This window comes from Oncorhynchus mykiss, chromosome 15 (assembly GCF_013265735.2).
Source record: "Oncorhynchus mykiss isolate Arlee chromosome 15, USDA_OmykA_1.1, whole genome shotgun sequence".
Classification (NCBI taxonomy): domain Eukaryota; kingdom Metazoa; phylum Chordata; class Actinopteri; order Salmoniformes; family Salmonidae; genus Oncorhynchus; species Oncorhynchus mykiss.
In genome coordinates, this window is record NC_048579.1 from 47,628,023 (window position 1) to 47,645,419 (window position 17,397).

The 17,397-nt window shown below is 43.9% G+C and overlaps 1 protein-coding gene across 5 annotated transcripts in view; it reads right to left on the reverse strand.

Annotated features, from left to right (window-relative positions):
* Positions 1 to 17,397, reverse strand: part of celsr1a (cadherin EGF LAG seven-pass G-type receptor 1a) — a 122,847-nt gene that overhangs the window by 43,349 nt on the left and 62,101 nt on the right. For 4 of the 5 annotated variants that reach the window (XM_036944457.1, XM_036944455.1, XM_036944454.1 and 1 more), the window contains exons 7-8: positions 12,697 to 12,785; positions 4,813 to 4,893 (exon numbers count right to left, since the gene is read on the reverse strand). In XM_036944457.1, the coding sequence (XP_036800352.1) occupies positions 4,813 to 4,893; positions 12,697 to 12,785 (170 nt within the window). The remainder of the gene's footprint in view (positions 1 to 4,812; positions 4,894 to 12,696; positions 12,786 to 17,397) is intronic. The other variant, XM_036944459.1, reaches the window with a different exon arrangement.

Here is a 17,397-nt window from a genome sequence, read left to right on the forward strand (position 1 = left end):
ATTTACCACACACACACACACTTCCCCAATACAGCTCCAAGAAATACAGTAGACATTTGACTAACTCCTGTGTGAAATAATGTCGCCCTTTGTATGGAATGGGGCTTTCAATGTAGGCCTAGGCCCTATACAGCTTCAACAGAGTTTCTGATCCCCTGACTAAAAGTGGACTTTGGCTCACAGACAGGGCCCCCTTTCCCTCTCTCTCTTTCTCTCTCTCTCTCTCTCTCTGGGGTGTTGACAATTCTGCCGTTCATCTCCTAGCTCGTCTCTGGGGACGATAGCCTAGCTGGTGCCATAGCAACGCACCTGATCCATACGGCAACCAACAAAGAGGAAAAGGTCAGAGAACACAAGCAACACAGACAGGCAGACAGGCAGACAGGCAGACAGACAGGCAGACAAGCAGACAGAGAGACAGGTAGACATACAGGCAGACAGACAGACAGGCAGACAGGCAGGCAGACAGACAAGCAGACAGAGAGACAGGTAGACATACAGGCAAACAGACAGGCAGACAGACATACAGGCAGACAGACAGGCAGGCAGGAAGACAGACAGACAGACAGACAGAGAGACAGGTAGACATACAGGCAGACAGACAGGCAGACAGGCAGGCAGACAGACAAGCAGACAGACAGGCAGACAGACAGGCAGACAGACAGACAGACAAGCAGACAGACAGACAGAGAGACAGACAGACAGGCAGACAGGCAGACAGACAGACAGACACACACACACCAACGTACAAATGGATGTGTACACACATCTCTTCTCGCCGCCTCTGAGTGTGTGAACCAAATAACTCTCTCGCGCTGTGTACTTGTTTTCAGCTCTAAAGTCAGCACAGGCAAACACTCCATGTTATGGCCTTCATAATTTTTATATATTCTAGTCATTTAGCAGTTAGTGCATTGATCTTGAAATAGCTAGGTGGGACAATCACATAGGTCAGTATATTTCCCTCAAAGTAGCTTTCAGCAAAGTCAGTGGTAGTAGGGGGGAAAAAGTCAAGTGTGAGTGTTAGTTAACGAAATGCAAAGTTTCTATGTGTTTTACCACTCAGTCTGCCTTGCAGCACAGTAGGTAGGGTATAAGGTTACTGACTGAGGCCTGATCTGACGCCTACAGAGCCTTACAGAGCTGACAACACAGGAAACACTGCAGTAACTACCCCAAAACAGCCCTAGGACTGAACACTGATTAACTAACATTATCTTTTCATCCTATTACACCACTCTACCTGTCTGTCTGTCTGTCTGTCTGACAAGCACATGACAACTTTACTACCCGGGAGGGAGGCTAAGGCCAGTGGTGGATGCATCAGATTACAAACAAAAGAGAAAAGACAACTCTGAAAAGAAAATCCATCCACTTTATGAGGACTTGTCATACAGCTAATGTCATAACTGGGATCCTTCCAGGAGTACACTTTGAGTCACAAGGCAGTGCTAGAGCCGTGGAGTGGGAGGGTGCGTGTGATGTCGAGTGTGTGTGTGTGTGGATCAGTCTACCTTCGCTGTGTCACAAAAACGCCCAAAGACAACAGGGAATGAGGAAACCCTGGACTTTAGATTGGACGGGAATCTTCAACAATCAGGAGGCTCCAAGCCCCCACAGAGCTCCAATCTGAACGGGGTACGCCGATGGTGGCGCTCCTGTGGCCCCGGAGGTTTTACAAGCCATACAGCGGCATACAGAGCATACAGCGGCATGGGGCTGTCGGTTGAACGTCGCAAAAACGATGGTCATCTGATCCTCTGACTGAAACACCCGCATTCTTTATCTCAGACTCACCGCTTGTCATCGTAGCACACTTGAAATATCCTGGAAGCGTCCTCTCAGAAGACTGCAACATCCACCAGGACACCCAGAATCGGGTCAAACGGGAACCTACACACCAAAGTGGCAGTCTACCAGGCAGTGTGTGTATCTACACTCTTTTATGGATGTGAAACATGGACCGTCTACAGCCGACACTTAAAATGCCTCCAATGCATTTTGGAAAAGGTTTCCTGGCAGGACCGTGTTCCTCGCTCAGAGATCCTACAGAGAACCAACTGCAGGAGCATCGAGGCGTAACATCACACACCGCCAGCTTAGACGGCTCGGGCCATGCCATCGACAGAAAAGACATGTGACCAGGCCTGCCCCAGAATCAACGGGACAGGCCTGTGTGTGCTCTGTCTGTGGCAGAGAGTGTGCGTCCCGCATCGGACGAGACAGTCCTCAGCAAACCCACAAGCAGCAGTGGAAGTCATCATGGGATACGATGGACTACCTCAAGTGTGTGTGTGTGTGTGTGTGTGTGTGTGTGTGTGAGTCAGGCCCGCGCTGCAGGAAGTTGCTAGCGGAGGAGAGGAAAGGGTGAGCGGGGGTATTTTCATAATGAAGGAAGTCGGGAGTCAAAGGCTCTGACAAGACTTGGGTTTCACTGAGGAAACGCAATCGCCTCTCTCTCGCCCTCTCTTTCTCTCTCTCATTCCAAATTCCAGAATATTTGGAAAAGCTGCATCTCCTGCCATCCTTTGGTTTGTGTGCTCCTACGGAAGGAGGGGAAAGGCAAATGCTTAATGTGTGTGTATGCGTTTGGTCTGGTGTGTATGTGTGTCTATGGTGTGTGGGTTAGGGCGTCCGTGTAGCTGTAACGTCCCAATGTGTTCTTAGACCATTACCTCACCTACCCTCTGGCACTGTAAACCTACAGCTGTCAATTATTCATACACGCATGCATGTGCGCGCACACACACACACTCAAAACCACACACTAGAGCTGGGACGATAAAATGATTGACAGCGACCATACCAATCACTTATCGCAGGCATTTTGCTGATATTGTTCATTGTGATAAGGATTTTAAAAAAGGATTTAAAAAAATAAACTGTGGACAACATTATAAACATATCTTTCTATTTATCGTTATCACATCAATTCAGGCAATTTTTACACACACACACACACACACACACACACACACACACACACACACACACACACACACACACACACACACACACACACACACACACACACAGGATATACAATGGGTAACAATGTTGCACTCTCTCCTACAGGACATGGGGCGGACGTTCAACCCTATATGTTACCCTGATGCCATCTCTATAACACACACACATATATCAATGCTCTGCTCTTTCTCTGGGCGATGCCAGATGGACAGCAATATTGTCCTCTGAATACCTTGAGCCGAACAATAGGAATAGGAAACCTTCAGATACAGAGTTTCTCTCTATCCCGCGACCCGTTATCGGAATCTGGAGCTAGTTGGAATATCTGTGAGATTACTGTCTTACTACAAACTCCCCACTGTGGGTGTGAAAGGCTACTGCAATACATGTTTTATTCAAGCCTAGGAGTACTGAAAGCATCAACACCCATAAGAATGTCTGGCAGTGAATGCTGTAACACATTAACACAGCCTATGAGTAAGAGAAATGGACAGAGTGAGTAAAGGAGGAAAGGGAGAGAGAGAGAGAGAGGGGAGTAAAAGACAGAGGCAGGTGCCAGGTGTTTACAGCACTAATAATAAATCTCTTCTTGTCGCCCTCCCTCTCATTCGCTCTCCCTCCCTAGTTCTCTTTCTCCTGACCACGTTCTCCCTCCTCACTCTCTAACACGGAGTCGTGCTACATGAGCTGCATGGAATCTCTGGCTCCCTCATTGACAAAAAATTGGTCTGGAATAGGACAGTAGGAATAGGACAGGGACACCTACTCAGGCAAACCGGCAACCAAGGGACCCCCCACCATCATATGTTAGAACACAAACAACAAATGTATGTCTTGTCTTATCATCAGGTGAATGGTAAGGAGAAGTAATCAACATTTTCAAATGAATAGCTTTGGTAGATCGCTTGCGATTATTTTGACCTGCTGATATTAAAGACATGCTCTGGAACTTTGGCTTTGAACTTCAATGTGTCAATGTGTAGTTCATACATGGATAATCAAAATTACTGTCTTACCTCAATTAGCCACGAAATACTTAGTTTGAGAACGACTGTTTATCGCAAAGCTGTGCTGCGCCATTTCCCCTACATTTCCCCCACATGGGCCCAGACCCCAAGCAATTCGAGCAAGATGCACACATAGCAGAGTGAGAGAGCAATGACGAGGTGTACGTACGTGATGCAATACTCCATTTTCGGGTACCAAGCTTGACTTGTGAGAGCTACTTTCAGAACTACTGGCTAAAAAAGTATATAACAATACCGGAGAATCTCTTTAATCCCACTGCTCCCATTTGCTGCCGTGGTCACATGACCAGCCCTATTAGAGAAAATAGTGTCAGCGGGGAACGAGATCCCTTTCTGCGTGTCAGGGCAATTCTGACTGGTGATTGGCTGAAATCTGGTGCGTGAAATCCCATGGTGCTCGGCGCACCTGCAAGATTCCCTGTAGGTGGTTGAGAGGCAGAGATGTTGACAAACACAAACGCGCAGGTTTAATGGGTGAGCATTGTGTTTTCAGCGAAGGAAAATGTAGCTACAGTAAAATTAATGAGAATCAAACGGAAACCTGCGGCAAAGAAGTGAAGTAACTCTGTTAAAGAATTAAGTCTGTAAAAGACATGCAAACCTTTGAGACATCTCGACAACATGTTGGATAACACACTGTGGACTAGAACCAAGCTAACCATAGAAACACCGCAAGACTAGACCACGACTAGAGCCAGACCAGAGACCAGACTAGAGCCCGACTAACCCCAAGACTAGTACTACCACCAGTACTTGCAGTACTAGAACTCACACCAGTACTAGAGCTAAGACACGAGAGGCCATGCTACTGTACCTCCTTGTGTGTCAGCTCCAGCCAGGCAGTATAAAGAGGGACCCCCAGCACCCCACTGGACCCCAGCAGGTGCAGGCTGTCCTGGGTAGACCATGGGAGAGAGAGGGGTGTGTTAGATCCGTTAAGATCTGCAACTAGTGTATGTGTGTGTGTGGACTAACAGCACCAACAGTACATCTTCTAGTCTAGTGTAAGCGTGTGTGGTCTGTAGGTGTGTGTTTGTCTGTGTCTGCGTGACAATGTATGCAAGTTTGAGAGAAATTGTTTCTGCTCATTTAGATCTCAGTGACTGGAATATTCTGCATGTTCTCGGCTCGGCACAGATATAAATGGTCTTACTAGAAGTTCCTATACAACTCCAGGTATTACATCAGCCTCTACACTTCTAGAGAACCACAAATATTATCTCCCTACAAAACCAATGGCTATGGCAGGTATGACTCCCATTTTAAAATACACAGTTTAGCTCACTCAGAGTTTATGATCATGAGTCCAGCTGTGAACACTCCCCTAAGAGATATAGATACTGGCTTTAACCTAAAAGACATACATATAACCCCTCAGACATTTAGGGATCACCCCCCCCCCCATAACGCCCACCCCAGAGTCCAGTTATCCGTTGGGGGATAAATCTCACTGTGAGTACATGGATCATCCCCACTACCACACTTCCCCTCTGTCATCTCTCTGCACTGTTTGCATAGAAAAGATCCGTCGTAGAGCAGAGGCACACAGAGAAACAGAGACATGACACTAGCTCCTCTGTTTGGTAGAGCTAGCATGGCTGAATTAATAAGAGAAAGCTGTTGGGAGGGTGAGTTGTCTGTACACTGTATTGTGCTGTGAGAATGACCCAGCAGGAGGTCCAGTGAGGCTAGACCTGTTTGTTTAGCCTGGTCCCAGATCTGCTAATACAGTGTACAGCCAACTCGTATGGTCACTGCCGTGCTACTACTTGTGGTTCTAGGCCAGTGGTTCCCAACCAGGGGTACTAGGACCCCTGGGGTACTTGGCCTATCCACAGGGGGTACTTGACAAGACTCATGAGCCCATAGGCCTACTGATAAAATGAGAGGGTACTTCAGGGGTACTCCTGGCAGAGCAAAATTTCGTTGGTGGTAAAATTCCATGTGACTGCTGAGTCACGGTAATCTCCTCTTATGCACTCTGGACATGGGTTGGTAGTACCCGACTGGCTAACAACCATCGGGTCTCTAATGGGCTGGTACTCAGGGCTCCATTGTCCCTCTAACCACTCTGACATCACATCAAGCACATCAAAATTGTGCCACGCTTTTAAAACTCACCTCGCTGTGATTGATCAAACAAAGAAATTCAACAACAGGTTTAAACTGAGTGGAAAACATGTTCGCTGTTTCAAAGCCTAACACAACTAAATGAACAGCGCTTTGGTTTTTTTTAATACTTTTTACCCAATTGGTAGTTACAGTCTTGTTCCATCACTGCAACTCCTGTTGCATTAATAGGCTGACCCATTGCCTTTTAGCGACAGAATATCTTACCACAGTGCGTTTCCATCTCGTCCGCTCTCTCCTTCACTTATATCCCGAGCGTGCAGAGAGAGAGGGGCTGTCAGTTAAATGAAATAGATGTTACTATCGATGTTCCCGAAAACAGATTTCACTAGGTTTCCCAAATGAAGCACTGGGTAGCTTCAGGAACAGGGTTGAAGAGCCCATGGCATACAGGGTTTGGGCGGGAATATCACCTCTCACGTAGCGGGAGGATGCATGCACCTCAAACAGTGGTTGATGGGTGGAGTGAAATAACAGGAGTAGCCTACCTGGCATGATGGGAAAAAAACAACTGGTGGGAAAGGAGCCTCCATTCACTATTAGAGTGCATACAGATTACATCTCCCCCCCGGTATGTGCGGCCTGCGGCAAGGAACAGAGCGCAAGCTTTTTCTGCGACTTTCTCAAATCCTCAACAGCCCGAAGGCTCATCATGCAGAGCCCATATATGTGTTGATTTCTAAGTCATTCTAAGGTTTGTATCATTCACAACTAAAGTTGCCAAGTAACTCTAAATCTAGTATATAGGACCTGTTTCAAATGATCACTTTTACGCTCAACATAGCCACTTCATATGCGGACTCTCTCTCTGGAAGGGGAAAAATATCCTTTCTATTTTATTCAGCTAAGTTCAGTTATATTCTTCTTACTATAAATCATATAATATAAAATAATGGCACGGGACTTGTCTACTAAATGAACACGGCTACAGCCTACCTGGCTTAATAAAGCCTCGTATCTATAAAGGCCATGTTATTACCATCTCCTTCAGTCAGAGTATGAGTTTTAGATGAGGGCTTCGATGCAGCAGTGTGATTAGCTATTAGAGCTAGCTAGGCCTGTCTGTGTCTGGGAATGTGGCTAATAGAGCATGTTATACTGCAAAATGTAAATAACATCATGTCCTCTAGACTACTCTGTCCAGACCACAACTATTAACAAGTCTGACACTAGGCCCAGACATAGACCCCTTTACAAATAAACACACAGACATACACACACTTGTCGACCTCTTGTCCTTAATGAACATTCATTATTCAACATAGTGCCTAAAGTCATCCATCATAAGACAAAGCCTGCCTGCCTGCAGCCTGTCGCCGCTTCATCCAGTGGTCTACAACAGAAAAGAGAAGAACAGAAATACACCACAGTGATCCAACATACTTCCTCCCCAGACAATCCTCCTTCTGAGAGATGACGTGACGTCACTTCCTGCTTCATTATCATCAAAACCTGAACAGTCCAAGAATATCCCTTTCTCTCTGTGTGTTTCCTTTTTAGCTCTGAGTGTGTGTGTGTGTGTGTGTGTGTGTGTGTGTGTGTGTGTGTGTGTGTGTGTGTGTGTGTGTGTCTCTTGTGCCAACTCCTCTTGCTGTCCTTGAGACATCGCTACTCCACATCCAAAATAAATTGGGAATTTCTGTCTTCTATTGTGTGAAATCTTCAATAGGGAGGCCGCCCCCGCCCTGCATGAGTCTAAGCACCACACACACCACCGTAAATCACCAAGCACAATGCAAGTGTGTCTGTTACCATGGTGGCCCAATGCCCCTCATAGCCCATCCCCTTGCGGCCTCTGACCTATGGTTTGAGGAGAAAGGGGAGCAGACTGTTAGTGGCTGTTTGGGGTGACTGGGCCCCTCCACTCTGATATGGACAACCCTTAATCTAACCGGTGCCTTGAGAAGCCTCGAGTAGGCCATAAAAATATCCTAGGCTGAGTCCCAAATGGCACCGCATTCCCAGCAAAGTGCACTACGTTTGACCAGAGCTCTGTGTATGGAATAGGATGTCACGGTGGAACGCAGACATTGGGAATCCCTTTATGAGTCCTCCAAGGCTCTGAAGTAGAAAGTGATAGGTCTTCTGAGCTTAGTCTGGCTTTAGATGAAGGCCTGGATCCTATCTGGACTGTCGGGACCAGGTTTGGCTGTTCTCAATGTGACTGGGGTGAGGTATAATATAAAGGTGACAGCGTGCCTGGCTGCAGTAGCCTCTTCCTGGACAGCAAGGTTATTATAGTGTTTTTATATTCGTTTTTTATTTCTATTCATTTTTTAAATTTTTACTTTCCATTCAGATTCTCTTTTTTATTGAGTTTTAGTTGCATTAAAATATTTAGATGTATTGTTTAAATGTAGTTTTAGGAGTAGAAAGCATGCTAGGCTAGTTTTTAGTGATTTATTTGTGCCACTTCTTGCAATTGGGGCAGTAATACATAGGGTGATTTGCTAGGTCATAGGTTAGGTGAGGTTGAATTATTAGGTCAATCTCAACGTGACTTGGATTTATTAAAAGGAATGGCCTGAGACTGGTGCAAAATAGATGTTGGAAGGAAAATGTATTTTGCGTAGGTTTACAACAATCCAGCGCTTTTTAACTTTAGTAGTACATGTAAGAAGAATCAAGTTAGCTACCTAGCTGATTTTTTTGCTAATGATAGTGATCAAAGATTGTGTATACACTGACAAGATACTGGACTGACCGCTCTAACAATGGGAATAATATCGGCAAAGGCATGAGGAGGTTGGATCAGGTGGAGACATTCTAGCCAATGAGAGAGCAGATAAGCATGTGAACAACAGGCACAACTCTGATATAAAATAGTTTTCTCAAAGCTGCCGGAATACCATGTGCGCCCACTTATATCAAAGCAACCTAAACATTAGTGCTATTTGATCGAATAAGCCTCGCGTAGCAAATGAGCAATTACATATTGTGTTGATTCGACCCTCTCTCATTGACCTCCAAACTAAAAAAGGAGGAGATCTGCATGGAGGAATGGGTCAAAATACCAGCAACAGTGTGTGAAAACCTTGTGAAGACTTACAGAAAATGTTTGACCTCTGTCATGGCCAACAAAGGGTATATAACAAAGTATTAAGATAAACTTTTGTTATGACCAAATACTTATTTTCCACCATAATTTGCAAATAAATTCATAAAAAATCCTACAATGTGATTTTCTGGATTTCTTTTTCTCATTTTGTCTGTCATAGTTGAAGTGTACATATGATGAAAATTACAGGCCTCTCATCTTTTTAAGTGGGAGAACTTGCACAATTAGTGGCTGACTAAATACTTTTTTGCCCCACTGTATGTGTGTGTGTGTGTGTGTGTGTGCTAGAGGCTTTTCCACCCAACATGCATACATAAAAGGAATGTAAACGTAGACCGGTTCTGAATGAACCCGAGAACAGTTAGACCTGTTTCAAATAGGCCTGTGGAAAAGCAGACCCAAACATACCTCTCATATCCGAGAGTAGAAAGAGAGAGAGAAGCAGCCAGCTCCATCAATAAATTAGAGATATTGGCCAAATGATAAACACAATTTTTTATTTTACTTTTCGCCCTTTTCCTGACCAATTTCGTGATACAGTCTTGTCCCATCGCTACAACTCCCGTACGGACTCGGGAGAGGCGAAGGCGTCCTCCAAAACACGACCCTGCTAAGCAGCACTGCATTTTGACACACTGCTCGCTTAACCCGGAAGCCAGCCGCACCAATGTGCCGGAGGAAACACGGTCCAGCTGGTGACCGGGTCAGCTTGCAGTCGCCCGGCCCGCCACAAGGAGGCTAGAGCGTGATGGGACAAGGAAGCCAAACTCTCCCCTAACCCGGACGACGCTGTGCCAATATGGCGTCGCCTCATGGGTCTCCCACTCACTTCCGGGTATGGCACAACCCGGGATCGAACCCAGGACTGTATTGATGCCTCGTGCACTGCGGTGCAGCACCTTAGACCTCTGCACCACTCGGGAGACCCACCAAATGATCAACTTACATGTCCTTAAAAACTGCCTATAACAAATAAAACAAAAAAACAACTAGTTGTGTTTCGATGTGTAGCATATTCAAAGCTTTATAGCCTATTGTTATATAGATTTTTACTCTCCTAAATCAATAATTGTCCACCTTACGCTGTTGGAGATTAAGCGGTTGGAGATTTGAGCGATAAATGCGTCAGGGCATTGCATGAATATAGGCCTAGGCGTCAACTGTATGATATTAATATAAATATATATATATATTTATATATAAAGTAAGAGAAGCTTAAGCCTAGCCCTAGAGAGATGGAGAAAAAGACAGAGATATTCCGGCACAATGTTCCCAACACAGACATGTATTTCTTTATACTTTTCAGATAGACTACTACTGCTATAAAGAAATAGGAAGCTAATTTGTACATTTTCAATGGGAGTATTTGTTTTATAAAGACAAGCATTATATTGTTAGATTAAAGGCGTAACTCTGGTAGGTCTAAAACATTCTTCGTCAACTTCAACGTGTTGGAGTGCTGGTGTGTGTTATAATAACCATAGCCTACCACAACCAAAAATGTACAAAAATGACTTCACTTTATTAGGGTAATATCAAAAGTAAGTCGACATTGTTTATAGGGGAAATACGAACAGGTTAATATGTTTCATAATTCAATTAGGATTTGCATCTCGCCCTCTTCAGTTTGAACTTCTCACGGTTTGACTGAGAGTAGCCCTACCGGTAATTCCATTATATTGCGGCAAACACAACATTACAGCTGGAACTTCATTTAGCCAACAAAAATGTCTCGACAAAAATGAAACAAAACGCTTTTTGCAAACACTATTTAAAGAACTGGTTTAGATTCTTAAATAGGCCTGCAATAATAATAATAATAATAATAATAATAATAATAATAATCATATATAATCATATTAATGATAAAAACTAATTATAATAAATACATAAATAAATAAAAGTTAGAAAATTGCATCAAACCTGAATAGCGAGTTGCACACAGTCCATTAAGGCCGTGCCAATGATCTTCTCATCTTTGTCCACTACAGTATTACAACTTGTCCCCGAGGACATTCTTCTTGATTTTACTTCAATGGAAAAGGCCTTTCACTGGCTCTCTCCTCAGCAGCAGGCGCACACGAGGCGAGCAGCCTGTATCTGTTTCAGCTGGACATACGCTGTGCGTTTTATTGAGTTGCAATTGGCTGACACATAACGAGCTTGCCCAGTTCTCATCACCTCACACACATTCAGTTAAAAGGAGGACGTGTCCAATCGGGTCCAGTCTGTAATACATTTTTTGTTGCACATACCCGAGACCCATAGCAATGATATCAGACCTGACCCAGATCCAAGACAAAAGTCACAATTTAGGAACCGCTTGGGTCCAGGGTCGGATCTCGAAATTTCGGGTCTATTGGATCCGTGAAGACTTCTAGTGTGTGCACGTGTGTGTGTGTACTTGTGGGCTCGCTCATGCGTGTGTGTGTGTTAGCGCTCACTCATGTGTCTGTGTGAGCGATTGTGTTTGTTTTACGCTGCCGACAGAACACTAGTAGCATAGGTTCAGTCCTGGGAGAAACTAAACAAGCAAGAAAGAGGAGGGATTTGGTTTAGAAACAGGAAATCTGTCCAGACTGGCAATAGCATGGAAATTCATCTCCCCTGTTTCCATGGTACTTTACCCCCAATACAACACACAGAACAATAAGAACCAACACAGGTCTGAAACCTGCTAGGAGGTCGGCCAATCACAATGCAGTATTTGACGTCTGCTACACCGGGTTAGGGAAGCCAGGAAAGTAGGAGTCAAAGACAGGCAGGAAATAAAGAAACCCGTGTCTTTCGTGACACAAATGGACGAGGCTATTCTGAAGCTTCAACATTAGGCACATGTCTTCCAGTTGACGTGCTTTTCTGGAAACCGGTTGGAAAAGAGTCTAAAAGTCAGCGCTAAGAAGCTCTCACATGTTCAGAGAAGCATAGTCTATAACATAGGGTTGAGGTAGGGAGTAGACCTGTATGCAGAAATGGATAGAGCTGAGATGTTGTCTGTCTGCTGTTGTCGTTCAATAGGCCCGAGGCCATGGGAAGTTTGTGGAAAAATAACACCCAGCAATTGACTGCCGTATAAGTCTAATATGCGATTACCTTTGGTGGTGAATTTGATCTGTGATATGAAATAATCCTCCTTAAGATTGGCTTATAGAAAGAGCGTGGGAAAACCACAGTTTCCCTCTGGTTTGAGCAGTTCACATGTAATACAATTAAGATGAACTCTGACACACACATGGCTCATAAGATCTTTCTGATACAATCATGTTCTTTATGGTCCCACTTTATTTCAATAATCCAGAATAAAAGGTGGTCAACATATCAACAGACTATCAAACCAGGTTATCAAACCAGGTTATCCGAGTAGGTGAGTGACTTGGACAGATATGCAGATTTCTCCATTGGGGTGTCTTCTTACATTTCTGTCTTCAACATATGTTTACTGTTTCTATGTACAGCAACAAACAAGCCAGACGAGACAGACGAGATACACACGGTGTAGCCGTGCCTTACCTTGTTGTAGTAGTGCAGCTGGACAGAGTGCCACTGGCCGTCACTGACCCCACCGGGAACAAAGGGATGGACCACGGTCTTAGTCTCGCCTGGAGGAGGGGGAGAGAGTGGCGGGGAGAGAGGGAAAGAGAGAAAGAGGGAGAGAGGAAAGATAGGAAAGACAAGAGCGGTGAAAAGAGGTTGTGGTTAAATACAATGCCATATTGTCTGTCGAATGTACGTAACCTTGTATGCCAGACATGTACAGTGCCTTGCGAAAGTATTCGGCCCCCTTGAACTTTGCGACCTTTTGCCACATTTCAGGCTTCAAACATAAAGATATAAAACTGTATTTTTTTGTGAAGAATCAACAACAAGTGGGACACAATCATGAAGTGGAACGACATTTATTGGATATTTCAAACTTTTTTAACAAATCAAAAACAGAAAAATTGGGTGTGCAAAATTATTCAGCCCCTTTACTTTCAGTGCAGCAAACTCTCTCCAGAAGTTCAGTGAGGATCTCTGAATGATCCAATGTTGACCTAAATGACTAATGATGATAAATACAATCCACCTGTGTGTAATCAAGTCTCCGTATAAATGCACCTGCACTGTGATAGTCTCAGAGGTCCGTTAAAAGCGCAGAGAGCATCATGAAGAACAAGAAACACACCAGGCAGGTCCGAGATACTGTTGTGAAGAAGTTTATAGCCGGATTTGGATACAAAAAGATTTCCCAAGCTTTAAATATCCCAAGGAGCATTGTGTAAGCGATAATATTGAAATGGAAGGAGTATCAGACCACTGCAAATCTACCAAGACCTGGCCGTCCCTCTAAACTTTCAGCTCATACAAGGAGAAGACTGATCAGAGATGCAGCCAAGAGGCCCATGATCACTCTGGATGAACTGCAGAGATCTACAGATGAGGTGGGAGACTCTGTCCATAGGACAACAATCAGTCGTATATTGCACAAATCTGGCCTTTATGGAAGAGTGGCAAGAAGAAAGACATTTCTTAAAGATATCCATAAAAAGTGTCGTTTAAAGTTTGCCACAAGCCACCTGGGAGACACACCAAACATGTGGAAGAAGGTGCTCTGGTCAGATGAAACCAAAATTGAACTTTTTGGCAACAATGCAAAACGTTATGTTTGGCGTAAAAGCAACACAGCTCATCACCCTGAACACACCATCCCCACTGTCAAACATGGTGGTGGCAGCATCATGGTTTGGGCCTGCTTTTCTTCAGCAGGGACAGGGAAGATGGTTAAAATTGATGGGAAGATGGATGGAGCCAAATACAGGACCATTCTGGAAGAAAACCTGATGGAGTCTGCAAAAGACCTGAGACTGGGACGGAGATTTGTCTTCCAACAAGACAATGATCCAAAACATAAAGCAAAGTCTACAATGGAATGGTTCAAAAATAAACATATCCAGGTGTTAGAATGGCCAAGTCAAAGTCCAGACCTGAATCCAATCGAGAATCTGTGGAAAGAACTGAAAACTGCTGTTCACAAAAGCTCTCCATCCAACCTCACTGAGCTCGAGCTGTTTTGCAAGGAGGAATGGGAAAAAATTTTATCGCAGCAAAAGGTGGCGCTACAAAGTATTAACTTAAGGGGGCTGAATAATTTTGCACGCCCAATTTTTCAGTTTTTGATTTGTTAAAAAAGTTTGAAATATCCAATAAATGTCGTTCCACTTCATGATTGTGTCCCACTTGTTGTTGATTCTTCACAAAAAAAATACAGTTTGATATCTTTATGATTGAAGCCTGAAATGTGGCAAAAGGTCGCAAAGTTCAAGGGGGCCGAATACTTTCGCAAGGCACTGTAGGCTCTACTTTAAAAGGAAGGATAAATGTCAGAGAGTATATGCTTTACAACATGCATGTCAGAGTTAAAAATCAATGGAAGGAAACCCATTTCTCTTACATGAAAGTCCAACATGGAGAAATAAAAACACAGCCAGGCTCACAAAGCCAGTCAGCTCACACAGTTGTCATAAATCACACTCACTGTAAGAACACCAGGGTTTTCCAACCATATCAATGGTTCTCGTTCACAATGTCGGCAGAGCAACAATCACACCAGATTTACCCAGGGCTTTACTGACTGTTTACCAAGGGCAGGAGTCTCTCAGGAAGAATTTACCCACAAACTCAGGCAACAGTAACGCCACACTGTAGCTGTGTTACAGAGTCATTAGTCATGGTGTTTAGTGTGTCTTTATAAAAAATAAAAAACTCAATTACTTCTGCAGTCCCACGTTGCCCTTTCTTGCTGACTGTGTGGTATGAAATCCAAGGCTCTCTAGACATAGGCAGTGAGCCACACTCAGCGCAGTGGATTCAACAACAAGAGCTGTGTTTGTTTGCGTGCATACAATTGAAGTCAGAGGTTTACATACACCTTAGCCAAATACATTTAATCTCAGTTTTTCACAATTCCTGACATTTAATTCTGGTGAAAATCCCCTGTCTTAGGTCAGTTACGACAACAATAGGAGAGAAAATTTATAATTTCAGCGTTTATTTCTTTCATCACATTCCCAGTGGGTCAGAAGTTTACATACACTCAAATGGTATTTGATAGCATTGCCTTTAAATTGTTTAACTTGGAAACAAACATTTCGGGTAGCCTTCCACAAGCTTTCCTCAATAAGTTGGGTTAATTTTGGCCCAATCCTCCTGACAGAGCTGGTCTAACTAAGTCAGGATTGGAGGCCTCCTTGCTCGCACATTTTCTATAGGATTGAGGTCAGGGCTTTGTGATGGCCACTCCAATACCTTGACTTTGTGGTCCTTAAGCCATTTTGCCACAACTTTGGAAGTATGCTTGGGGTCATTGTCCATTTGGAAGACCCATTTGTGACCAAGCTTTAACTGAGGTCTTGAGATGTTGCTTCAGTATATCCACATCATTTTCATTCCTCATGATTCTATCTATTTTGTGAAGTACACCAGTCCCTCCTGTAGCAAAGCACCCCCACAACATGATGCTGCCACCCCTGTGATTCACGGTTGGGATGGTGTTCTTCGGTTTGCAAGCCTCCCATTTTTCCTCCAAACAGGGATGGTCATTATGGCCAAACACTTCTATTTTCGTTAAATCAGCCCAGAGGAAATTTCTCCAAAAAGTACAATTTTTGTCCCCATGTGCAGTTGCAAACCGTAGTCTGGCTTTTTTAATGGCGATTTTGGAGCAGTGGCTTCTTCCTTGCTGAGCGGCCTTTCAGGTTATGTCGATATAAAACTTGCTTGGACTGTGGATACAGATACTTTTGTACCCGTTTCCTCCAGCATCGTCATAAGGTCCTTTGCTGTTGTTCTGGGATTGATATGCTCTTTTTGCACCTAAGTACGTTCATCTCTAGGAGACAGAATGCATCTCCTTCCTGAGTGGTATGACGGCTACGTGGGCCCATGGTGTTTATACTTGCGTACTATTGTTTGTACAGATTAATTTGGTACCTTCAGGCGTTTGGAAATTGCTCCCAATGATGAACCAGACTTGTGGAGTTCTACAATTTTCATCTGAGGTCTTGGCTGATTTCTTTTGATTTTCCCATGATGTCAAGCAAAGAGGCACTGAGTTTGAAGGTAGGCCTTGAAATACATCCACAGGTACACCTCCAATTTACTCAAATTATATCAATTAGCCTATCAGAAGCTTCTAACGCCTTGACAACACTTTCTCAAATTTTCCAAGCTGTTTAAAGGCACAGACAACTTGGTGTATGTAAACTTCTGACCCACTGGAATTGTGATACAGTGAATTATAAGTGAAATAATCTGTCTGTAAACAACTGTTGGAAAAATGACTTGTATCATGCACAAGGTTTTCCTATTTTGTTGCATTACAACGTGGAATTAAAATAGATTTTTTGGGGGTTTGTATCATTTGATTTACACAACATGCCTACCACTTTGAAAATGCAAAATATTTTTTTTTATTGTGAAATAAACAAGAAATAAGACAAATAAACAGGAAATAAACACCCCCAAAGTCAATACTTTATAGAGCCACCTTTTGTAGCAATTACAGCTGCAAGTCTCTTGGGGTATGTCTATATAAGCTTGGCAGATCTAGCCACTGGGATTTTTGCCCATTCAAGGCAAAACTGCTCCAGCTCCTTCAAGTTGGATGGGTTCCGCTGGTGAACAGCAATCTTTAAGTCATACCACAGATTCTCAATTGGATTGAGGTCTGGGCTTTGACTAGGCCATTCCAAGACATTTAAATGTTTCCCCCTTAAACCACTAGAGCGTCGCTTTAGCAGTATGCTTAGGGTCATTGTCCTGCTGGAAGGTGAACCTCCGTCCCAGTCTCAAATCTCTAGAAGACAAAAAGGTTTCCCTCAAAAATGTCCCAGTATTTAGCACCATCCATCATTCCTTCAATTCTGACCAGTTTCCCAGTCCCTGCCGACGAAAAACATCCCCACAGCATGATGCTACCACCACCATGCTTCACTGTGTTCTCAGGGTGATGAGATGTGTTGGGTTTGTGCCAGACATAGCATTTTCCTTGAAGGCCAAAAAACTAAATTATAGTCTAATCTGACTCTGACTAGACTTCTTCCATATGTTTGGGGAGTCTCTCACATGCCTTTTGGCAAACACCAAATGTGTTTGCAAAATGATTTCTTTAAGCAATTGCTTTTTTCTGGCCACTCTTCCCAGCTCTGTGGAGTGTACGGCTTAAAGTGGTCC